Here is a 25,119-nt window from a genome sequence, read left to right on the forward strand (position 1 = left end):
TATATATATATATATATATATATATATGAATATAAATTATTATTTCAATTATTATAAATTATATAAATTAAATAAAAAGGAAAAAGCAGAGATAGTCATACAGCTTTATAGTCAATACATCTAAAAGTCTGTCAACTTTTGGCTTTTGGGCTTCTCTCCAAGTCTCGCGATAGCAAATGGTCTCCAAGGCACCGTTCGGGCAGCATCTTCCAAAATTGAAAATCGAGCGTACCAAAGTCGGGGTGCTTTTAGGGGTGCAATGCATCGTACACCTTAAAACTAAACAATTAACGAAAACATTTAAAATAGTATTCCTAAAGATAAAAATAAAGCAAATTCATATTAAGAATCTAATAAATTATATTTCTTCTACGGTACTTGCCTTTTGTGACACATTACCGCTGTGAATTAGTTTGATTTAAGATCGTTAATGGTACAGCCCTAGCTAACATGGAAAGTTTTTTCAAAAGTGAGATCCAAAGAAATGCCGTTACAGCGGCGTCCATACACCCCGTGACCTGCTTTCTATAAAACTGAGCACATTTATTTCTATTTAATTATGCTGTTTAGCGGCTGTTCGTCTTGGTAAGTTTTTTTTGTTTTTTTTGCGTGTTCAAGCATAAATGCTCATAAATGCAACTAAGCTGGCGATATTCAAGCTAGTTTGGTAAATGTCGAATTTAGTAACAATGAGGTTACTTACTAGTACATTTTGTTAAGCCTCTTGTTGAGCTAATAAAACCCATGTTTTGGTTATTTATTTGTTATGTTTTCCTTAAATCATTATGTGTTGGTCTTTCAAGCTGTTTTTTTTTTCATAGTGTTTCAACACAGTCTCTGATACCACAACGTCTTGACATAATTGAGTCATTGCTTGCGAAGACAACTATGGGTGCCTGTTGCAGAACAAATTGAGAAGTGCTGCTTTATGCAACAACCCCGGAGGCCTGTTTGTACGTGCACACATGGATTTTGCAGCAGGAGACAGCAGCTGTTCCTCTTACTGTGTCAGAGAAGGAAACTGAAGCCTGAAATGCACTGCTGGCCCTTCCTGTATTAGCCTGTGCTGTGTTATCCTAAAATAATGACTATCAAGCTGATGACCACAGAGCAGGAAGTCTGTGTGCATGTTATTGTTGTTTCATGAGAAGTTTCAGGCCTTGGAGGCTGCGCTCAGATGCTTGGTCGTCCCGTCACAGAGCCTTTAAATTACACAAGTTGCCCCCTTTAGGCAACAACAACAACAACAAACCTTGTAATTCCCATCTTAAAATCATTCCCAGGCCAGGCGTATGGGTCTTTTTTTACGGGCCCCTCAGAGAGCAAATTGTTTTCTGATGTGCCCCCCCCCCCCTACATTTAAATAGAGTGGGGGTAGGTAAGTTGTGGTGGAAATTTTCCCTAGTACTACTACTAATACTAACACTGGACCTTAAGATAATTTGCAGAGGCTGTTTCTTCCATTTAAACTAGAAGAAGCATTTAATGGTTTTAAAAGTATGGGTTGGTGTTGTCTGGAAAGAAGCTTATGGGGGCTTTTAGCTCAACACAGGGGCCCACCACAGCCCGCTAGTGTCCTGTTCAGGGAGTCTACTTCCAGTGGTACCGAAGGAGGAAATGGGATCTTTCTCTCAACATACACACAGGCAATGTTGACAAATTGTGTCTTACTGGCAGCACAGCCCTTTGTTTAATACTTTGTAAGTATACTGTTTATTTTTAGACAGGAATTGCTTCACACATGCAGCAGATTACTTTTCCTAGAAACACTTGACTGGATTTATGTCGTTCCCATTGAGGATCACATCATATTTTGATTTTTGTCACCCGTTTTAATTTTCATTGTTGCTCAAAATGATTTAAAAAATTTGAATTATATCAAATTGACATTTTTTCCTCCTTAAATCAAAATTTTTCATGAAAACAATTCAGAATTATGCACTCAATACGGTAGTTTCCTTTATAGTCACACTTTTTTTTATTTTTTTTATTCCCAATGAATGGAAAGTAGAAGGGCTTGTGAGTGTGTGTTTGGAAGCATCTTGTCTTTATAAATGTATTTTAAATTTGACATAATGCTTTGTCATTTAGACCAAAGTGTTTTTTGTAGTGTAGTTTGCCTAAAGAATACTACAGAGCCCATGTGAACAATTGTAGGGGAGCACTGGTTGTACATATTAATCCATTTCTTCCAATATTTACTTTGTCATTTTCTCTGGTACAAAGAAATGTAAAAAGTCCTCTTTGGTCAGTGCTTCATTCATTCATTAAAAATAGGAATTTACCACAAATAAAATCAGTCAGTCATTAAAAACAAAGACATTACAACAAATTCATCAACATCTAATGAAAGGTGTATCATTTAGTTATTTTATAGCAAGAAATTATAACTATTTCATCGATAAATAACAAGTGCATTAGTCGTTCAAGACAAAAATAACAGTGTACAATTAAAAGTGTAAACTTGTTCAAAACCAAAATAAATTAAATTAAAGGTACCCTTAAAAATGTGCACCTGTTTGACGTTTGGGTAGATGCAGAGAGCTGGGTCTGGAGGGAATCTAAACTAAAACCAATGCTAAACCATCTGTGCAAATTGCAAACATAAAAAAGATCATCAAATTGGCACTTTTTCTACAAATCAAGTTTCCATATTTTCTGTGTCATCTGACCGGAACACAATTGCAGCTTTATGACTAGAAAATTGTTTAAGCATATTACGATTATTTTGCAAATGAATCTAATTTTTGAGTTTTTTGATGACACATTGGAAAGTTTGTCATTCTTATCCAAAAAGTTTTGAAATTTAATTTATGCTTCCTACATTTCTTGCATGAGTTGCAACATCCCTTTACAGTGCTGCTAGAAATGCGAACACTTTTAAGAACGTTCTATAAAAAATAGAAATGCTATTTTAAAATGGGGCAGAACCATAATAGAACTTCATAATGGATCCATTCATCTATTTCCAAACCTGCTTATACCATGGTCCGGGTCAATACTCTATTCTGATTGGCTGCTGGGTGTGCGTTTGAAAAGTGATAAACCACAGGATAACTCCACGGTGAAAAAAAAGGTTCCGGTCACCTAGCTTAAATGTTTTGTATCACTGCGCCGGCTTCTTTAAAACAACCTTTTGCTTAACCCTTTGGATAAAAACAAGTGGTAAGAGATGAAGTTTCTCTCTGAACTGATGCTTTATTCAACCCATCGGAAAGAGCAGCATATATATATATATATCGCTTTATATCGGCGAATCTTGACTGCAGCGGTGGTGCGGCGCAACGTGGACTATTTGTGTGTCGCCGCACTATGTAACAAATAGTCCACTTTTTGTGAGAAAAGCGATCCAAATCGAAAAAACAAAACAAAAATTAAGGACTAAAAACTGGTTAATATTTATTTCTTTTGTAAGCGACCGTGGTATAACTTTTTAACGCACTTCAGGCGTCCACGGCGCGCGTTAAAAAGTGATAATGCACACTTCGTCGGCCATTAACCCTTACTTGATCTCTTTTTGGGCCCACAGGGTTGCTGGAGCCTATCCCAGACACTTTTGGGCAAAAACAGGGTACACCCTAGACGGGTTGAGGGTCCATCGCAGGCCTCCTAAAAGATCTGTGTAGGTTCAATGCATTGGTGAACCCTAACAATTTTAGCTCAGAAGGTTTATAAAACATTGCAGTACCAATTCAATGTGATGGTAGGTGTTTAAGGACATTTTGATGTTCTGTGTTTTCTTTCCATCACCTAAACGTAAGAATTTTGTGCTTTTCCATTCAAACCCTGTCCAGCATGTTGTCCCTGCACAACTTACGTACTCCATGTTCTGCCTTTTCTTGTCTGAGGTTTGGTTTATGAGGTTCTTTCTTTTTTGGGTGCTTCTGTTTACCTTGTGGTGGTGCCGTGTTCCAAACTACTCTAAGGGGATCCTGTCTCGTTGTTGGCTGTGGTAAATGACAGAGTTGGGGTAAAACCGTGACAGAGCTGAAACATCGCTGTTAATTTTGTGTTGTGCTTCTTACAGCTCACCTGTTTGTTTATTTGACAACAAACTGTGTTTACCTGGAAGACACCTACTTCATTGTAAAACCTGCATACCATCACATCACAATGAGTAGCTAGCAAATAACAGGGTGGTTTGGCCTATGTCATGCTACACTGGCTGCAGGCAATATAGTACAGAAAAAAGTAAACCCTCATCTCCCAGAAGATTATATACAAGAGCTATTCCTGTGAATTGTATTTCTCAAAGCAGAAATGTAGGAGAGCTTTTAGGGCTCCTTTAATGCAGTTGTCAGTAATACTCATTAGGTGACAGGAATCATCTGAGTGGCTTTGTTCCAAACTCGTCATCTTGTCTTTCTCTCCTAATGGTCTGGTTGTTTCGCTGTTCTGCTTGTTTAAGTTTTTAATTAGGTGCTTGCAGTTTTTCTGCAGCGAGACCTCATGATGCTGAGCTCTTGTTGTGTTCACATTGTTCTTCAGAGCGGAGGAAGTTAGCTGGCCTATTTGGCGAAAAAGGCACAGTCGCAAAGATGTAGTTGGATTTTTTTGTTATGCAACACTGTTTTTATGTTCTAAAATAGATTTGTGTCATGTCAGCTATAAAAATAGTTTTTATTTTGATGCTTTTTTTAGAAGTGGTCAATCTATCCAGGAGGTTTGATATCTTTTTGAATGGAATAAGCTAAAATTCTTAACTTTTAAATAGTGCAGGTCTGTGTGTTTTTCAGTTAAACTGCAGAAACAAAGGCATTTATTCCATGGATATATACTTTTTTATGAACAGTTAGATTAAGCTCTCCATTGTTTTACATTTTTGAGGCAGAAAGAGTCACGGGAAGTCACCGTTTAGTGAGTGGCCTTTGGGTGCTTGCAGTCTGGATGAGTCCCCCCCCCCCCCCCCCCCCCCCCGAAGAATGAGGTCAGTGGGACTCCAGGCAAGCTGTGTCTCTGCTTGTAGTGTACCATGGAGATCAGCAGCTCGCCTCTCACATGAAAGGAAGCTGCCGATCTTGTGACTGTGTGGCGCTTTGGGTCCTGCCAAATCGCCATGCTCCCTTTTGTTTTGGTTTGATTTCCATCAGTGGAGAACGCTTTTGTGGACTCAGTTTCATTTTATTTTATTTCTTTGTTTTTAATCATTGCTCTAATCTGTTGACATGTTGCTCACCATGTCCAGCAGGTGAAATAGTAAACGTGAGTCTCTTTTCCAACACGTGTTTGCGGGCAACCCACACGCAGATTAAGCAACTAATCAAAATTAGGTCAGAGGCTGAGATCCCAGCATTTAAAGCTTAATGTGCAGCGACAACACAGATTAGGTGTGTACATTTTAATACTCGTGTGGCCAAAAGTTCAGCTTCATAAATCCCCATACATTCATCATGTAGGATTTGGTGTTTTGCATGTAGGTGTGTTTGCTTGTGTATTTTTTCTTTTAGAGGATTTCCCATCTTGTCAAGGTGCTCCACCCTTGTCAGACTAATGACATCAGTTTAAACAGCATTTTCATAACGCATTCAGTTTTTGTCATAGCCAGGCTTTCAGAATGAGGGTGAAAGGCTGAAGTGCTGCCGCTTGAATTATTTTTTAAAATTTTTTTTAACCCTAATATGTTGAAAATTTGAAAACACAAATTTGGACATATAGCTGACAGGAATGGCACATTTCTTTTAAGTTTAAGTTTTGGGAAATTAGATAAATAATCCTCCTCTCCATAAGCATATGACACAGAGTAAACTTCAGGTTTGTGGAAATCAATCAATCATATATTGAAAAAAAGTATGATTTGAACCTTTACAAACTTTTCCAGGGAATTGCACCAACAGCCTTGTTTACTTGTCAAGTTAATCTTTTATTTTTCCCCAACATGTTTTTCTGTTGCAGGCTTGTAGAGATGGTGTTGAAAGTGCAGCAAAATAAGCTCAGCTCAACTCAATTTTAGTTGAATTTGTTTATAAAGTGCCAATTTACAATCAGGTCTCAAATGCGCGAATAAAGAAAACCAATATTTAAAAAAACAAAGGCTACTGATTATGATCCAAGTTATTCCAAACATTCTGAACTTTTTGCACATCCTTTATAAATCAAGCATCTAGGTGTAAAGAAAAAAATAAATGAATAATATTATACAACTGTTAAATATCTCTAATTATAGACACTATGCTTACATACAGAAAAAGGCAAGTCTACGACCAGAAAAGCAGCAGTGCACTGTCAGCAATAAATAAAATAAAAAGGACACAAAACCAATTAAATACAAAATAAAATGACATAACACTTGATAGGCTCCCTACCTGAACATGTCAAATTTCATTAATAGCTTTTTTTAACACTATTTTAAAATTGATTTAGAGTTAAAGAAACCAAATTACGGTAACTGCATGTTTATCAAGCTATAAGAATACATTTACTATGGACCCGTCACTAGTCACCTTCATTGAAGTTGCCAATTACGTCAAACTGACTTTTGAAGCCATTCCTGTATTTTGTATGAATAAAATTTGCAATGTCTTCTGCATTTTGAGACTAATAAGTGCTTTCAACAAGCAGTGGGGACATCAAAATCTTGTTAACAGTGCATGCTGCTCTGCCTTATGCATTTTTTTTTAAATCTATCAATAAGCACGTATATTTTTTCTTTTTTTTGTCTTTACTCTGGGATTGTCTGCTCAACCAAATGGTTTAGCACTTTAAAAAAAATCATGCAAGAGGCAAAGTAGAAACAAAATATATAATATTTTCTGTGGGGTAGAGGGTCAAAAGTTAACATGCACATGCGGTATATGGGAGAAACTCTGTCTTTTTGCTGTTGTCGTCTCCGCCTTCGGCTGTTTTGGCATTATTTAGAGACATCCCCCTGGTTAATCATTATTTCCCCACCCCCTCCACCGTGGACCCACTGACCCATTAACCGGAGAGCTCAAAGAGGCTGCATTATACGCAGCTGTGTTATAGATCCATGCGTCTGTACTATGTTGACATCACCTTCACAATACGGTCTTTGTGCTGCACCAGATAGTCAGAGAAGGTGCCCTAAAGCTGAAAAAACCTGTTGCGATGAAGAGGATTTGATGAATGGAGTGTTGGAATAAAGCAACGGGTTTTGTGTGTTAACTCAGCGTAGGAATCTTAAAATGCAGTCTCTGGGGTTCCAGTAAGAAATATTTTTGGAAAGCATTTATAATAGGCTTTTTTTTAAATATCACATCATAAAGGGTTTATGCATAATGGAAAAAAAAAAACTTTAATTGTCCATAAAACTTGTAACAGTTGAATTATTGTAGAAGCAACTTTAGTTTCCTTCTCCTGGGAGCTGTTTTTCATTTCTGTTTCATAATTTCTTCTACTTTTACAGTGTAAGCATAACTCTTGACTTTAAAGACCAGCTTAGATTAAAATTGTGTTTTTAACCAGTCCATGTGGCATTTTACTGATGGTTGATGCACTTCTAAATATTTCTTTTTTTTAAGCGTTGTGAATCCGAAGCAGACGAAAAAAGCCCTTTGAAGAATATTGTATTTGTTATATAGAAAATAAGAAACAAATTCATTAGCTTGTGATGCATCCTCTTATAGACGACTAGATCCATGTGCGTCATAATTTTCCTCGTCTGAGCTGCTATTTGGCTCAAAACTGTACGAGGGGGCAGCTCCAATATTGCTCGCCGTTTGTGGTACGGTAATGTTAGGTTGGTGGTTTGAGGGGCTGTAAGCTAGCAGGAAAGTGCATTAACAGAGAGCAACGGGAAGAGAAAGGAGGGTGGGTTTGCTCTGCACCAATTCTGCCACCCACAACTTGGAGGCAAATTTCAAATGAACTCCTGCCACTCTGCAAAATCCAAGCTCTAGAAAATGACAGTTTTATTTTATTTTGTTTTTATTTATTTGTTTTTTATTGGCTTAAAACAGAATAATCGTAATGTGGAAAAAAAAGAAAAAAGCATGTCACAGATATGTTTACACCGGAAATGTTTACATTGGAAAATACATATGTTTACACTGGAAGTGCTTTAAAAATGGTTTTAAAGATGACTGCAGTGGGACTTAAAATGAACACACGACCCTAAGAGACTGCAGTGGAAATTACCAGTTAGCTATCAGTATTGACAAGGCTTTCACAGCAGCATAAAGGGAGTGTTGAGATTCGAAAGTGAGAGAATAAACTCTGAAGTACCCCTTAATGGTAAATAATCCAATATCCCATAATGTTTGCTTTGACTGTTTGAAAATGTGAAAATCCACACAATGCTGAATGTTGCCACTGGAGTCTGGACTTGGGCTGCCATCCAACATCATTCCTGGAATAATTAAGGGATAAAGTCAGTGTGAGTGTTTGAACCACAACCCCATAAACAACTCCAGCTTCTGTGTCATGACAGAGGTGGTTTTCCACTTTTCTTTTGGGGAAAGACACTTCTCAGTCAGATTGGGATCTGCGTCAAAGCAGTGCAGGGGGGGGGCAGATGTAGGGCTTGCCTGGACTTGCTGCTGTGATGTAAGCAGGCAGGGTTCACATATGTAACACCAGCTCAAGATTATGAAGTAAAAAGGGAAGATCTGCAGTGACTTATTACTTCTCACTATCCTTTGGTGGCCTCTGAAGAAACTAACTGATGAATCAGAAATGGGAACTGAGAACAGAGCTATCTGTGTTTTGTAAACTTCCACTGCAGTGTCAACATTGACTCATTGCTGTGTGGTTAAGTGAGCGTGCCGTGAGTGTCTGTGTGTCCTGAATCTTGGGGTGTTTGGTGAAATGACAAGGCGGCACACACACACTAAAACTTTTGATCCACCTGCCTCCTCCGTATCTGAGCGGAGGTGTGCGCATTCTCATAGAATCTCATTACCGCCCAATGATCACGCAGTGACAAAACGCAGAGGATGGGAGGGATGTTGGAGAGGACGAAGGGAAGGGAAGTGAGGCGTACAGCGGTGGTGGGAGTGTCTGAATATGTTGATCCAGCCAAAAAGATTGTTGACGAACTCCTTTCAAGACGTAAAAGTGGAAGTCCTCTCCAGTGGCTGACCACTGCAGAAATGCATGTTTGACTTCAAATTGCGGAAAGGAGAGCTTGAGTATGTGTTTCAGTGTGTGTTTGGGTGGGGAACCCCACCCTGCTGACTCCTTGAAATAAGCATGTGGAACGTATGTTTGAACTTTAAGGAGAATAAGGCACTCAGGAAACGGCCGGTTGGCAGGACAACAGCTGGCTTTAAGGCTCTAAAGCAGGAGTGGCCATACTGCGGCCCGTTAAACAGTTTAACGACCTGCTAAACTATTTAATCCGGCCCGCCAAACTGGAATAAATTCTAATGATAATCCTTAATAATGTTATATTTTCCCTGTAATTCTGGTGTTTCCTCATAGATGATGTACGAAAAACAAATTGACCTTTTTGAGGTGCAGAATCTTATTTTGCATTCATGTCATGTGTTGTTGAAGGATTTGTTGTTTTTGTGACGTTCATGTGAGTTTTCTGAGTCAGACAGTCACGTTTCATTCCAACACCACATGAACACGGCATTTCTCTAAGTTTGTGTTTTTCCCCGAGGGACATCAAGCCAAAATGAGAACAAAAGTCACAGTTTTGAAATAAAAACTCAAAATGTTCTCTTTTAAAATGTATATTTCAATCAAAATTAATGCATGTTTTCATCCAGATTCCATGTTATTCCTTTCTTTACCAAAGCTCTCCACATTTCTACTCCTGGTCAAGTGAAAAAAGTATGCCCGCCAAAGCGTAGTTGTATAAAACATTAGAATGATCATTTCTGATGTCACCTATTGGATCTGCACTGTGAAAATGAAGCCCAAAGGGGGAAGGGAACACTGGCAAGAATTCTATCCACCAAATTTAGCATTCTGAAAATGGAGATAGGCAGGAAAAAGTAAAGTTTTAAGCTCTGTACGGTTCAATAGAACACTGAATCTGATATTGATCAAATTTTAGCTTTTAGAAAATCAAAACTGCTGATTTAAGAAAAAAACAGGAAGTACCCGTGAGCTTCAACAAGCCAAAATCTCATAGCCTTGTATAGAGAAATGAACATCTATTACTCAGTCATATTTGTCCGCATAACCATTCGTGCTCTACCTTTTTTAACATGTTCTTGCTTATCCTCATTTTTTTCATATTTTTCTGTAGTGCAACTTATTCAAGTTATAATCTGGCCAGTCAGTTGCTTCAAGTATGTGGTCTCACTTCAACTGTTTGAAATGTTTGATTAGTAAAATCTTCCAAGCTTGAGATACCTGGAAGATTTTTAATCTGGTATGCTTTTTTTCCCCCCTAAACCATGTTGTCTGATACTGATTTGCCCAATGTTTATAATTTACGGTAAACCTTAGTATTTGTCTTTTATTAAAGATAGAACAGAAGTTTCTTCTAATTTAGAGTCAATAATGAATTACCGTAATAGAAGAAAATGTTATTTTACTGAGCAACATGTCAATGCTTCTTCAGAATCATCATCAACTGCAAGTTTTGTAATCTCTAAGATTACAAAACACCTTCTGATGGGAGACGTGTTGAAGTTTGTTGTGGATGTGCTGACATGTCCACACCCATGGTGACTGTATAGGCAAACCACAGCTATGGTGGTGAGAAAAATTGGCATAGATCTTTACATCCCCCAGTTCACAGAATTACATTTTTATGCGACATGCACTAAAATATTGTTTCGATTGGATCAAAATGTTAGCCACAAGGACACATCGACTGTTTAAGTCAGGATTTGAAACATCGACTGATTAAGCGTCTTCTTCAAAAAGAATAGATTAGAATGAAGGATAATAAATAATGGTAGAAAATGGTATCTTTTAAGTTAAGTTTTGTGATAAACTAGTTAACCTGTGCATGCTAAACTCTGACTTAATAGATCGCTAAGAGGCTCCAGGTCGAGGCAGGTATGGATTATAGATATTGAAGAATCTGTTATTTCTTTAGTGCACACATGCCATTGGGATACTTTATGTGAATTTTCAATATGTAGCAATAAACACCTGTTATTATCAGAACTGGGGGACAGTGGGAGATAGATGTTGTGTCCATTAACACAGTGACAGTAAAGCCTGGCAAATGAAGCCCCTTAACTAACCCTATGAGCAACCAGCTTTGTTGATTGTTTGCTTACACGAGCTTGAACATGCACACTCTTGTTATCTGTGTTTTACTCGTTATAAACAAACAATTGTGCAACACTGAAAAGTCAGGAGGCTTTAGAACTCCTATTCACTTACAAAAATACACACAGTAACACAAACTTTAACAAAAAATGAACATTGCCAAACAAAAAAATACTGAAACGGCCTATATGACAGAGTAAACTACATCCAATTTTTTATGAAATATTTTATTTTCGCACATCACTTTTCTACCCGGAATTAAGATGACTAGATCTCTGAGGCATCGGTTTTCTGTCTGTGTGGGTGCCACCCATTTAATGACATCAGCCTAGAGTCGGCCTCTGCGGCCTCTGGAGCAAAAAACAAACAACATTCGAACTTTTGCAATTTCATTTCAGGGTGCAGACACTTTGGAACAGCGAAAAAGTTGTAACTTTTAACCCCAGAAAAGGACTAAAAAAAGAAAAAAAAATCTTTAATTAAAGATTAAGATTAAAGATTTATTATTTGTTTTGTGAGAAAACTGGCTGCGGACAAAATCATTGGCCAGAAGCGGAAAATATGACTTACCCTAACCCTGACCATAGCCCCAAAGTATTCAGAACTGAACATAAACTTTTGTTAAAGCTTATCTCAGGGAAAAAAATATAACTGTTCGGGTCGCCAGTGAAATAAAGTGGAGGTTTTTCTGAGCGATGGGGGCACTTCTGGTTCTGGTCAAGGACTTCCAGTTCTGGATGTTGATGTCTGGAGCCAGGTCCTCTTGGTTGTTTTAGTCATACTTTCTTATCTCCTCTAATCGGTCACAATCTGACTTAGTAACAAATCACCACTGTCATACACTAAAATATTTGCCCCCTAATCTAAAACCACAAAAAAGTGTGTATAAAAAAGTCACCCAAAAAGTATTTTTGTTTTTTTTAAGCCTCTTAGAACAACTGCTTTGTGGACTTTTAATGACAGGATATCCCAGCCCAGACCGCACCTCTTATATGTTGAAATCTGTCATTCACTGGAAATGTTTTCTAGGAATAAAGAGATTACTTTCAGAGCTTAAAAAAGAGAAACTATCTCCAATACTCCATCAAAGAAAAGGCAAACTGGCAGGATAGCTTTTGTACAGTTTTGCAGACAAACTGAGGCATTATTTTCACAAAATAACTGGAATAATTTCGAACTTTTCCCTTAACTTTGCTTAAATTAATAGAGTAAAAAGATTCATGGTGCTGCATGAGTTTGACTGTTAAGACTGATGTTTTTCTTCTTCAAATAAGGAAGTACTGAATACAGTTTATGCAGACTGTTTAGCAAACTTCAAATCAACTTCTTTTAGGTTAGGTGACGAGATGCTTTGAAGACGGTGCAAAGCCACCATTTGTATGTTAATCAGAAGCCTAAGGAAACACATTGTTGTTTGTATGCAATTACATTGGATTCTCCTGCCTGAAGGGCTGTCACCCAAAAATGTCCCCTTGTGTTTTGGCTTTTTGCTTTAGGTTAAAATAAGAAAAAAAAACACGTAAAAATCAAGTTTCTGTCTTGTTACAGCCTGCTTATCCACAGCAGCCATCCAGCAGAAAACACACAAGCAGTAAGGATGCATTTGTATATTTTCAGTCACAGTTGCTTAGAAGAGCAGCCATCCATTTGGAATAAACAGAAACAAACGTTCTCGTGAGAAACAGCACCGTGTTGAAAACTCATGCAAATGGATAAACAAACCTGAAGTGATGCTCTGAAAGAAACATAATTTGCCATAGACATTATGTATGTGCTAAGCGACAATGTAAATGTTATTTAAGTACAAAATAATAAACAGGAAAAGGTAGGTGTAAAGGAACATTGTTCATTTGTTCACCTTTTCAACCAGAAGTTTTTTGGCATAGCAATATCTTCAGAGAAAAGGGAAAGACATTTCTGATAAACTCCTGCTGCTCTGCAGAAACTATGGCCAAAAAAAGCACAGTTTTCTGTATTTCTTTTTAGTTTGGCTGAAAACTCACATAATGATCATTAAAAGACCACTGGGACCACTTTGGAAACAGCTCAAAAGATGATCGGAGTGGGGCTTTAATAATTAACGTTGCATCTGCTCCTCCTTGGACTACAAATATTTTGTCCCAACTCGTTGCAGCTCTCCCGGACTTTCCTTAAACTGCTCAACTCAGATAATGTCAAGTATTTGTAACTTTGTGTCTCCCACCAGTTCTGAGCTGTTGCTGCTGATGTAATGGTAAACTTCAGCAAACGGGAAATCTAGTATTTAAGGTAAAGATTTTGTCTGTCTCCTTAACCTGAATGTTTAAGACTGTGCTGTAGGAAAAATCAGGAAGCCTCCAGTCTAACAGAGAGGAGTTTTTTTATGGAAAATATACCCCTAAGAGGTAGTTTAAAGGATGAACTGAGCTTATATTTCAAAGTTTCCCATCAGAACTCTTTGCTGCAGCTTTTTTGAAAAGTTGGTTGGCTTTTAGGAGAAGTTTTGGAATTAAACCAAAACAAATATGTTGCTATAAAGTTGTGAAATATTTAAGGAGATAAGAGATGGAAATGGCCCAACAACAAGCTCCTCATTCTCCAAGAGGAAATACCAAGTATTCCAGCAGGAACCTTTTGTTGCTGGTGTTTTGTGGCAGGTTTTTAAAGAGACAGCCTGTAGGAAAGGTTGCCGAGAAAGACAGGATGATGTGAAAGTGTTGGGAAGGCCACGTGACTTTCCTGCAAATCTCTCATTTCCTGCTCTCCAGACTGTTTTCCTGCTTAAGCCAGAAAGGGGCGGAGTCTTCCTGCACTGTGGGAGGAGAGGAGCATTTTAGTCCAAGGAGTAGAGTCGATCCAGGTTACTTCTGGTTTCAGCTCTTGTTGCCCACACGCGCCAGCACATCAGTGCTCGCAGCAGCTTGAAAGCCTCGCTCAGACGTCGGGCTCTGTCAGTGAAACTCAGCTGCTGGGAAGCCACCGTTTAGTTTTTTACCGACCCACTTCTGACTCGTGTTCCTATCATGTAAGTAAACTTTTACCTTCTGTTCAGTTTGAGCGGATCAGGGTTCTTGCATGATGTTGACATGTGCTCATGTTTGTGTGCTCAGAGAGAAATGAGGAAGACTTTTCCTCAGACAGGAATTTACATGCTTTAATAAAGATGTCAGTATTCTCACTGATTTACGGTCTCTTAAAAAATGTTTATATTAATGGAAACCTCTTTTTATTTGAAACATTTGCTTTGCTTTCTACCGGGATCCCTTCCTGCACCCTCTTGTCCTCTAGACCGAATACCAAATCTATAAATATCAGTCTTAATCATAGCATTTGTCATTTTGGCCCAGCACTGCTTTCATTGGAGGTGGACAACTGAGCTGCATGCTGACCAGACTAGATAAAAACCTTTTTATTACTATTATTATCTGTGTTTTTTAGGAAAATATTTGTATCATTCCAGCTGATCGTTTGACTCCGCTTATTCAGGTGACAGAGAAGTTATTGGTGTTTTTCCTCATTGCTGTATAATCTTTACCTTGTGTGGCTCCATTCCTTTAAACAGTTTGTTATTGGAGTGAGGCAGCTCTAGACCGAAAGCAAATTTTTCCTGTTTTTTCCCTTCACCTTCAGACTTTTCAGCACGCTAAAGGGCGCTCAGGTGTTTGATGCAGCTGCCTTTAGTGTGTAATTGCAACGGTTTGTGTTTGCACATTAGTGCTGCATGCCCCCCGGGTGTAGGGCTGTGTGTAAACGATCCCAGATAAGCTGTAGTTGAGTGAAGCAAAAGACGTTCCCTCAGGACTTGATCTGATTCACTCCCCAAACTGATCGCGATGTACAGTTTTCAGCTGTTTTAGTCATCAGCAGAAAGGATTTGATGGATTCCTGTTATTTCCCCTTCAGTGGGACTGTGAATGCAGGAATCTCCTAGGATCGTCTGACAAAGAGAAAAAGAAAATGCTCATTTCGTAGGTAGAATAAAAACAAGTTGGCTTAATATTTTCCTCCGGTCAAACCCTTTAGGAGTAAAAGAAAGTGTAAAAATGTGACCCACCCACACACACACACACACACAAAATAGTTAACTCAAGTTTAAGTCGCTTCATTTAAATGACAAAAAAAAGGCATTTTATTATTTTTTATCTTGTATTATGAATTAGCATCCGATACTCATTTAGATGATGCAGGCTGGGATTTGTTCGTGCTTGTTTGGGTCTACTCACACCAGGGTAAAGCTCGATTGTGCGACGTTGCAGATTTGTTAATAATGATCTGGGCCCTAATGTGTATTTTCTTTTTTTTCTTTTCTCTCATGAAGGTGTGCCTTGTGGAGCAAAGCCTTATTAGCAGTTGTGGTAATTATTAGCAGTTTTGAGTAATTATTGAGGACCACAAGTTAACATGTAATTCAGTGGTCCCCATCTCCCAGGTTGTAGACTGGTGCCAGTTTGTGAGACAGTTGGTACTGTGCTGCAGAGAGAGAGAAAAACATGACCTACGTTTTTCTCATTTTTAGATTGAATCTGAATCTAAAGGAAGTTTTATTTTGGAAAACTTTGGGGACATCTGTTTGATTCTTGATGCATGTCAAGTTGCTTGGTCACATGATGGAAATCCGTCCGCTTCTTTCCTACCGCGGCTGCGCCAACCGCTTAAATGAAACCTCCAAGCTAGCAAAGTTAACAAAAACCAGGAGTCTTTATTCCAAATATGGATTTATTGTGACAGTTGTTCCCACAGACAATAAGGATGATGCATAATATTCAGCAACCAGCTGCCTAAAGTTAACAGGATGCTGCTAATAAAGTTACTCAAATGGTCGATTCATTCTTTTATTTAGAAAATACCAGATTTACTGACTTCTTTTCTTTTATTTGTCTTTTATTTGTTTTTATTTATCTGTAGTGCCTGAATAGTTGAAGATCAAGATCACGTCTGATCATTTTAGCTTCCACTCTGACAGTTATTTCAGATATTTTACAGAGGGTACGTTTTTAAATGCGAGCATTTTTAAATGCGAGCAAAACTTGCTGGTGTTTAGCGAGTTTATTCTTTTTAAAGACCAGCTGCTTTTCAAATCTCTCATTATGTTTAGTAAAACAAAATGTTTTACTTTACTCCTTCCTCACTGTTGTGTTAAAGCGGAGGTCTGTGGTTCCACCTGCTCTTCCAACAGCAGAGACTGACCCTCTTTGCACCCATCTGACCTCAGGATGGGTTTTTCCTGAGGCCACAAAGGCAGACAGTATTGGGCCGAGCTGGAGGTCCACACAAAGAAGAAGCTGCATGCTGTAATAACTAGCTTATGGTCCAGCGGTTGCTTTTGCAGTTGATGTGATAGTTGCGTAACACGGTACTCCAGACGTTTTTGTGGGATAATGAACTGTCTGGATGGAGCTGGTTTGCAGTTCAATGTTTTGCTGCTTCTTTAACTCTCTAACAAGCTCCCTGTATTACCCTTTTAGGAGGTGTGACTGATGACCCTTTGAACTGCTGAGGTTTCACCTAAGTCCAAAAGGACTTTACCACATTCCCAACACGATCCTCTCCAGACCAACTTGTTCATCAAAGACAGTCTGGCAGTTTTTTAAAGAGAGGAGTTAGCATTTTCCACTTCAAGACATTTGGGTTCTCCCAACTTCCAACAGATCTCTGAAACCTGACTGCAGACGAAGATTTTTAAAGCTTAACAACAAGCATGTACTCTATTCCCTTGTTTATTGCAGGAGTTACATTCTAAAGATAACCTGCAACAGGTGAAAAGTGGTCATCTTTATTTTTTTCCAATTAATATAGATGTTTTAAGGCTGTAAAATGCAACACTGAACATTTTCACACTTTTCACACACACTGACTTCAAACAAAAGAATGTGCTGTTAAAAAAATGCAACGCCAAGTAGTTTAGGGAGGGATCACCTTATACAAAGTGCAGGGGAATCTTAGTCCAGGTATTGCTGAAGGTTTAGTGAAATATAAATTCAGAGTAATTCCAAGTGAAATGTTCACAAATTTATGTATTTTTCTACAGTTGTGTATCTTAACAGCCTGTTGCGAGCTGCCAGTGAGACTTTTCCATTAGTGTCCCCAAGCTTTACCTGCTGAAACTAATACCTGCTAAATTATTCACTCAACGTGTCCATTCAAATCAACTGATTAACCGACAGTCAACTCACCTTAAGGAAAAAAAACAACACACTTTTCTATTTTTGAGTTCAAAACTCACACAATCATTGGGCGTGTGGCTTTTCTGAAGAAAAACCCGATCATTTTCTTGTGTTTTTTTTATTTTTCTTCCTCCTCAGCCTCTATTTGAACATTGTTGTCTTTCTGTTGAACTGCTACTTTGCTTCACTGCCCAAAAATAGTCCGTAAAACAGGGTCAACTTGCTGGATCCACAAACACAAGCCCAATTGTTTTGACCTCTTGGTATTTCTCTTGTAAAAAAAAAAAAAAAAACACTAGTGCTTCCTGCTCTTCTTTTAATCGAAGAACAAAACCCTTCTTCATTGAACTTTAATCAGTTATCCGTTCTATGATTTCTGTGAAACCTTTCTTTGAAAATAAATTGCAAATGTATAATTTCCTAATAGTTTAAAAAATAACTTTGACTCATAAATGTATTCTAAGTTTGATGTTAGATTGGAAGACATTTTTGGTGCTGTTTTAAGTGCCGTTCCTTCGTTTTCTGGTGTGTGCTGGTTCAAGGCTGTGCACTGATATAACCGTCCAGCTGGCGTCACGTAAACGCTCCTCGTCGCTGTGCTTCAGCCTTTGAATGCTGCGTTTTACTGCCTTTTTGGCCCTTCTACATGTTTGTGTGTGTGTATTCACTCAATACATCAGCAGTAGAGATCACTGGCATGATGGGAAATTGGTTCCTGACTCTGGATTCTTAGTAATTATACTGAACAGGCCAGTTTGACATGTCAGTTGTGGAAAAAGGCTCGTTTCATCTGTTCCTATCAGCTCCTCTGTACCATTATCACCCGCCGCAGTCAGTCTGTCTCTAATACTGTCAAACACGACGGCCCTCTCATGCACGCCGCATCGTTCAACCAATCCTGTGGTTGGAAAACTAAATTGAAAAACACTCTGAGGCACGACAACAACCCTAATCAATTCAAGCAACTTTTCCATTGTGGGTCCGACTCTGGCCTGCCTAAATGGCCTGATGGTTACGAAAAATACATTATGTTTACCATGAAGGTAAACCTGCTTCATTGTTCTCATGTCACCCTTTTCAGGGCAGGTATTAGCGACGGACCTGCAGTTTTCATCTGAAACGATGTTCAGCCTGACGGTATTTGCATGTGGATAACTTCCCTCATCAGCAGACCTTGAGTGATAAAAGCTCTGACATTTACATCCCTACATCCTTACTTTACATCCAACCTCCATGCAGTGCAAAGCTTTTGAACAGTTTGAATTGAACTGCTGCCATCTCTGCATCTCTTTGTCCAGCAGCACTCGTTAAAAAAAGGACAATGGAATGAAAACTGGTTCATGTTGTCACTTATGTAAACGGGGAACTCGGTCTAAGTCTGTTTGTGTTTGATGGGATTGGCTGCATGCAGTAATCACACCAAATCTAAAGGCTCATCCTCAGTTAAGTTTTATTGTTCTGTTGCTCTTTTTCCAGATCAAAGCATGAAAGTGGATCTTTCTGACTCATTTACTGCAATTTTATGATAAAATTAAAGACTTAGTGATTAATTCTGAAAGTATCCAATTTACAAAATTATGCATTTTTTGTTAAAATGAAAAACAATTTGCTAAAATTCAGTGTTCAAAATTTTGTCAGTTGTTACCTATTGTCACCTTAAACTCTCTTAACTTTTTTATCAAACATAAACCGTTTTAGAAGAAAAACAGAGATTTTTGCTGTTTTACCCCAGAAAACGAATGGGGTCAAATTTGGCCGCTTTTTTTTTTCTTTTTCCAACTGTTACTTGCTGCTTCCCAAATTTAACAAACAATTGTCAAATCAACTTTAAACACCCATTTAAACATACATTTTAAAAAAAACAATTGTTCTTGGGTTAGCTTTGAGGTGGATGTTTTTGCAGATCAGCTGAACTGAAAGACGAAAACAAAAAAACTAGGGATGGCCCGATATAAAATTTTCCGGCCGATAACCCATATTTCCCCTGCAGCTGTGGCCGATAGCCGATATTTGCACATACGGACACTTAGGTGTCTACAGTAACACAAAGTTTAGATTTCCTTTTTGTTTCTTTATTACAAATGCACAACTTTTCTTTTGCTGGACAATCACATTGTACTAGACCTTTTTAACATACAGCAAAGGATCTCATATGAGCAAGAATCACTTTAAAATAGGGCTGCACGATATGAGGTAAACTTGCAATGTTAGTGATCAATATTGCAATAACGATATAATTAGCGGTAAATAAACAAATAGAAAAATAACCCATGAAATTCCCATTTCATTGCAACAGTTTAAAAATTATACTTTAAATGACCCTCATCGACATGGGTGACAAACATCTAACATAATAGGCCTCCATCTGATTGGTCAACAATGGGAAGGCGTCCATCTGAATAGTCAAAGCATAGAGGGATTTATTTGATTCGTTAAATGCTTCAAGTTGCTAGAAAATTATTTTAACACATTTTGGGTTTACGACTTATTGCGATATTCGCCGTCTTTTGCGATATACATATTGCAATATGCAATATCCAGTTCGGATATTGCGATAACGATAAATTTGTGGTATATTGTGCAGGCCTACTTTAAAACCTTCATGTAAATATATCTGAAAGCATTCAGACCATTTATTGAATATTGGACACAACTGTAAACCATAAGCTCCCCATTGCCAGGGATCTATTAGGAAAACATGTAACCCCATCAAAAATATGATTTACAGAAAACAGTCATTTACTGACAATGACTGTAAACACAAGCTTCCCAATCTATAAGGAACAAGTATACATTTAAAAGATAAAATGTTTCCGAAAACAGTCAGAAGAATATCGGCAGATTTTTTAACGGATAAACTGAAATTATGCAAATATCGGTCGTTTCTGATCCTGGCACCGATATATCATCCACTCCTAAAAAAAAACATAAAACTATCAAAATCTGGATCGATCGTTGCTTTTATTTTTCGGCTTTGTGGAGACTTAAAGGTTAGATGTTGAATAATTGGACAGAAAAGTTGAGTGAATTACCTGTAATTAGCAAAAATAGGAGTAAAACAGTATCTTACTGATGTCAAACGGCAGTTTGGTTCATGAGTTTGTGATTTTTGTGCGTAAATAAAAAAGGATTTTTAATCCAGCGGTTTTATGACAAACTGATAGTTTTTGGGGACCGTGACCCATGATGTGGTTGAGTGTTAGGAGGTCCAAGAAAACATAACGTACAGAGGGACAGCAGAAGATCTCCATAAAAGAGGCTCATTTATTGATTGTAAGGAGTGAAAGCAGGTGATGCAACTTCAGAGCGTAAAGCTGTAAGTGTTAAGAAGCTTGGAGCAATGAATAATTCTTGAATAATGACATGTTTGAGGGAAAGTTGTTTTTGGAGAATTTGGAGCATCTTAAGATTGAAAAAGTATGTTGAACGGTGGACAAGAAATGAGTTTTCTGTAGGTTTCCTGAGAGGCATTGGGGGCATTTAAACAAACGCTGGTTTGAACAGAAGAAGACCTCCATTGTTGAAAGCTGCTGGTGACGAAGACAAAGGGCTTCAGCGGAGAAACCGGGGCGCACTCTCCCTTTCAGTGTTGTCACAGCGCCCCACCGAGCTTGATGCAAGTGGATGTAAAAAATTGCATCTGTCCCGTCCGTTGTTCCCCCCCCCCCCCCCCCCCCCCCCCCCCTTCAAAGGAGATTCATTTGAATGAAAGCCCTGCCCCTGTTTTGTTGTGCCATGAGGGGGGAGGGGGATCCCATTGGACAAAATCGCTTTTGAGCTCAACCAATTGGGGGCTTTCCCCCACCTCCCGCCCATCTTCGCAACCCCCAAGGTTCCCGTCCTGCAGCGTGATTGGTGCTGGTGGGAGGAGCCAGACGTGGTATTAAAGCCTGACCCGTCTGCTCGACTTGAGCGTTGAAGAGTCAGTCTGTCAGCTGTGAGCCGCATGAGCGTGCGTGATTGTGTGTGTGTGTGTTTGTGTGAGAGAAAGTGAGAGTCTCTCTTTGTGCGTTTGTCTCCGTGGGACAGAACCAGCCCGGAGTCTCATGTGGAATTTTTCTCCTGAACTGTGTTTAGGACGGCAGCACCGGGCTGCGCTGCTGACCACCTCTGAGAACAGCTGGACGGACAGTCGGGAGCTTAAACCCGGCATCAAAGGGGATCATAAAGGCTTCTGTGTGGTGGGTGTCATCGCTGGCTGACCTGGACTGTGGCTGTCTGACCCCCACGAGGAGGACTCGGCGGATCCAGCAGAAGTGGACCAGCGGGTCCTGATGTGGAGTTTGTTCCCCTCTGACCCTTGAACCACTAGCAGCCTTTCACTGAGGAAGAGAAGAGCAAAAAAAGAGAAAGAGAGGAGACAGAAAAGAGGAAGAGGAGTGAAGACGGCAACCGGTAAGAAAGTTGAAAGGGTCTGTGGGAGTAGAGGTTCAAGGGAGGGAGGGGGAGGGACAGACAAAAAGAGAGGAACACAAAAGAGCCATTTTCTTCTGCCTAAAGAGGCCGGCTGTTTAAAGCTCTTCATCACTGTTTTCCTGTCAGCTTGAAGGAGCTCTAAGTTGTTCTTATTTTGGATTCTTTTGGTAAAACTCGTCTTTTTCCTTCTCAGCCCTTCAGGATGCCGGTGGAGACGCTGCGACCCTCAGATGGCCGTCTGTCTGGAGTCCCCTTCACCTCAGCCATGCCCTTTAGGATCCTCAACAAAGGTCCGGACTACTTCCGGCGTCAGGCGGAGCCGGGAGCGCGTAAACTGAGCGCTGTGGAGCGTCTGGAGGCGGACAAGGCCAAGTATGTGAAGAGCCAGCAGGTGGCCCTCACTCGCCAGGCCCCCATCAAACCCCCAATCATCCGCAAGCCCCTCGTTCCACAGAGCATGATGCTCCAGGGCCACATCAGCACTCCCCCGGCCCGGAAAGTGCCTCGCTGTCCGGTCAACTTGGAGAACATTGGGGCCAGGATGGGGCCCGGAGAGAGGAGACCCACCCTTAACTTGGATATTCTAAATAACCTAATCAGTGACGTTTGTGATGCACCCCAGCCCTGTTCCCAGTCCTCGTCCTCCACCTCCCCCTCGTCATCGTCTCCTTCATCAGGAGCTCAGAGCATCAGCAGCAGTCTGTCTGCAGAACAGAGACTCCTTAATACCCTCAAACCGCTAAATCACAATTCCTCATCCACCTCCTCATGCACCTCCTCCCCCCTCGGTAACGACCTGCACCAGCAAGCGGCTGAGCTGACCCGGCGCCCACCCCCGGTCCCAGCGCGGACCTACCCCCGTGTTCTGGTGCCCTACATCTCCTCCAACTCGGTGACGGTGCGCAGAGTGGACGTTCGGCCGCTTGCCGAGATGAAGAAGCCCCCGAGGGTCCATCTGCACTCCAGACTTCGGCCCAGACAGACCCCCCAGGGCCAAGTGCCACGTCCTCTGTTCCAACCCCCGCCTCCTCCATCGCAAAATCAACCTCATCCTCAGGTCAGCACTGCCTCCCAGGCCCTTCCTTCCCCCCCAGCTTACCTGCCTCCTAGTCCCATGCTGGTTCGAGCAGTCATGGCCCCCCCAGCCTCACCTGCTTTCACCCGCACATCAAACGCCAGCTCCCGAGCCTCGTCCCGCAAGCACCCCTCGCTGCACCGCTCCAAGTCAGACCTGAGTGATCGTTACTCTCGCGCCACGGCCGACCTGGAGCGCTTCTTCAACTACTGCGGGCTGGCCCCCGAGGAGGTGGAGGACATGGGCGGGGTGGAGCGCTTCACCAGGGCCAACTCGGACATCGTGTCCGTCTCCAAGCTCCGCAGCGTCAGCACGCCCAGCTCCGAATGCGGGGAAGACGCAGAGCGCATGAGGGAAGAGGAAGATGAGGAGGACGGGCCCCCCAGGGCCTCTGAGCGAGTCCCGTACGGGATTTCCATCATCGAGAGGAACGCTCGCGTCATCAAGTGGTTGTATGGAATCCGGCAAGCCAGAGACGCCAACAACGCCGTCTCAGATGTGTAGACTATCAAGAACTCAATGAACCATGAATGGGGAGGGGGTCTGCCTTACAGCACGGATAATCTCTTTCTGTTTCTGATGTCCTGAAACAAGAACATTTAAAGCAATAATAAACGTGTGTAAAGTATGCAAGGAGATGCATTAAGGTACCGCGTGTGTATGTGTGACTGTGCCAGTGTGAAGCAGGACAAGAGCCACCGTAAAAACTGTGAACCTTTTTCATCCAAAAGGCAAAGAAGGAAAAGAAAAAAAAACTTTTTTGCCGTTGAATTTTGTAAATCCAGAGTGTTTGTGGGCTTGCTCCTGCAGCGTTTCCCCTTTAGGACCACGCAGATCACAAGCACAAGACGTGGAGTCATGTCTGCGTCTGCAACCCAAACACTCTGAGTTTACAACGAAAAAGCAGGTCACAAATGAAGAAAGAAAAAAAGGTTGTTGCTCTGAAAGCGTCTCAGGAAAGATCGAGTTCCAAACAGACCAGTATTTATAAAAAAAACAGAAGAAAAGTTATTGTATTTTGATATCGATGTACAGAATCTAGTTTGTAAACACTCGCACGGACAGAAGAACGGAACGTAAGAGGCGTTTTTACTCAACTGAAGTCTGCAGGAGCGTCACGTTCTCCTCATCTTCTCATGAGTCGCACCAGAGGGTTGAGAACTCCTCAGTGCCGTTCAATCAGGCGCTGCATGTCCAAAGAGTCTACAGATGAGAGATGCTTCACCACCGTGTATCCTAAAACATGAATAAAAATGTTTGACTATGTCCTTGTAATCTGTTTTTTTTGTTTGTTTAATCCTAGTGCTTAAAGTGCTCATGGTCAGAGAGAAAAACAGCAGAAAGCTGCTGTAGGAGTTGAAGATGAGTGGCTGGAGTGTGCAGACAATGCTGCACATGTTTGGTTTGTTAGGACTGCCAAGATCAGGCATGTTTTGTCTAAAAATATCACAACGGCTATGTTTCACAGGACCAGAGCACTCCTCTTGGTTTCGCTTTTTTTCTTCTTTATCATCTGAGGTCAAGATAAAGTACCAACAGTTGGTGATAATCACTTTTGAAATCCAGGCCCATTTTCAGAGCAAAAACACTTGATACCTGCTGTCAAGCACGGTGGTGGGAGAGTAATGGTTTGGGGGGGCTCTGCAGCCACAAGTTCAAAACCACATTTTTTTGGGGGGTTAAATGTGAAAAATACCACCATGTAGGGCATTTCAAGGAGATGTATTTAAAAAGAAAACACATTTTAAGTTTTCAAAGCGGAAGCAAAGCATAGTTTAAAAAAAACTATAAAGGAGGACAGGATGGAACGTGGGACATCTCTCATCAGACATCAGCTTTCATTCAAAGTTGACACATACATCTCGCTTCTTTTCTTGCATAACAGTCTGCCGTTGAGGCTTGACAGTCAAATCCTTACATAACAGTGAGTTTCCACCTCTGAGGGGTTTGTTTTTTTTTAGGAGAGGCTGGAGCTTGAAGAGGGTCTGCCGCTGGCCCCTCCATGGTTGGATGAGGAGTCGTCTCCATGTCTGAACAGGCTGACCATATGTCCATATTTACTGAGAGATCAGCTGGGCTTTGGCATGCGGTCAGATCACAAGCACACTTTGCTGTCAGCTGTGCGCTCTGCTCCGTGTGGCACTCATGTCAGCCTATGGCGTTTACATGCAGAACGTCCTTTGCTCCTCTTGGAGGGTTCTGTCTTTTCATGCAGGAAGACGAGCTCTGTTTTTGCGAGTGACGGAGAGTGTTGGTCCTGCATGAGTCTGCATGTTGGGGGGGAGCTTTAGCTGTTCTCCAGAAGTATGCCAGAGCTTGATATAGCGACCGTGAATGGAGGCGGTGCAG

The 25,119-nt window shown here is 40.5% G+C and overlaps 1 protein-coding gene across 2 annotated transcripts; it reads left to right on the forward strand.

Annotated features, from left to right (window-relative positions):
• Positions 1–427: 427 nt before the first annotated feature.
• On the forward strand, positions 428–24,036 carry wu:fa11c10 (protein FAM110A). Of its 2 annotated transcripts, none has more exons than XM_023956409.2 (3): positions 428–585; positions 21,357–21,674; positions 21,889–24,036. In XM_023956409.2, the coding sequence occupies exon 3, from the start codon at positions 21,898–21,900 to the stop codon at positions 23,272–23,274; it is 1,377 nt and encodes a 458-aa protein (XP_023812177.1). In that variant the 5' UTR covers positions 428–585; positions 21,357–21,674; positions 21,889–21,897; the 3' UTR covers positions 23,275–24,036. The 2 variants fall into 2 exon arrangements, with proteins under 2 accessions (XP_023812177.1, XP_023812176.1); XM_023956408.2 differs by lacking the exon at positions 428–585 and adding an exon at positions 13,964–14,140.
• The last annotated feature ends 1,083 nt before the right edge of the window (positions 24,037–25,119 follow it).

This window comes from Oryzias latipes, chromosome 7 (assembly GCF_053564925.1).
Source record: "Oryzias latipes strain Hd-rR chromosome 7, Olatipes_Hd-rR_3.1".
Taxonomy (NCBI): domain Eukaryota; kingdom Metazoa; phylum Chordata; class Actinopteri; order Beloniformes; family Adrianichthyidae; genus Oryzias; species Oryzias latipes.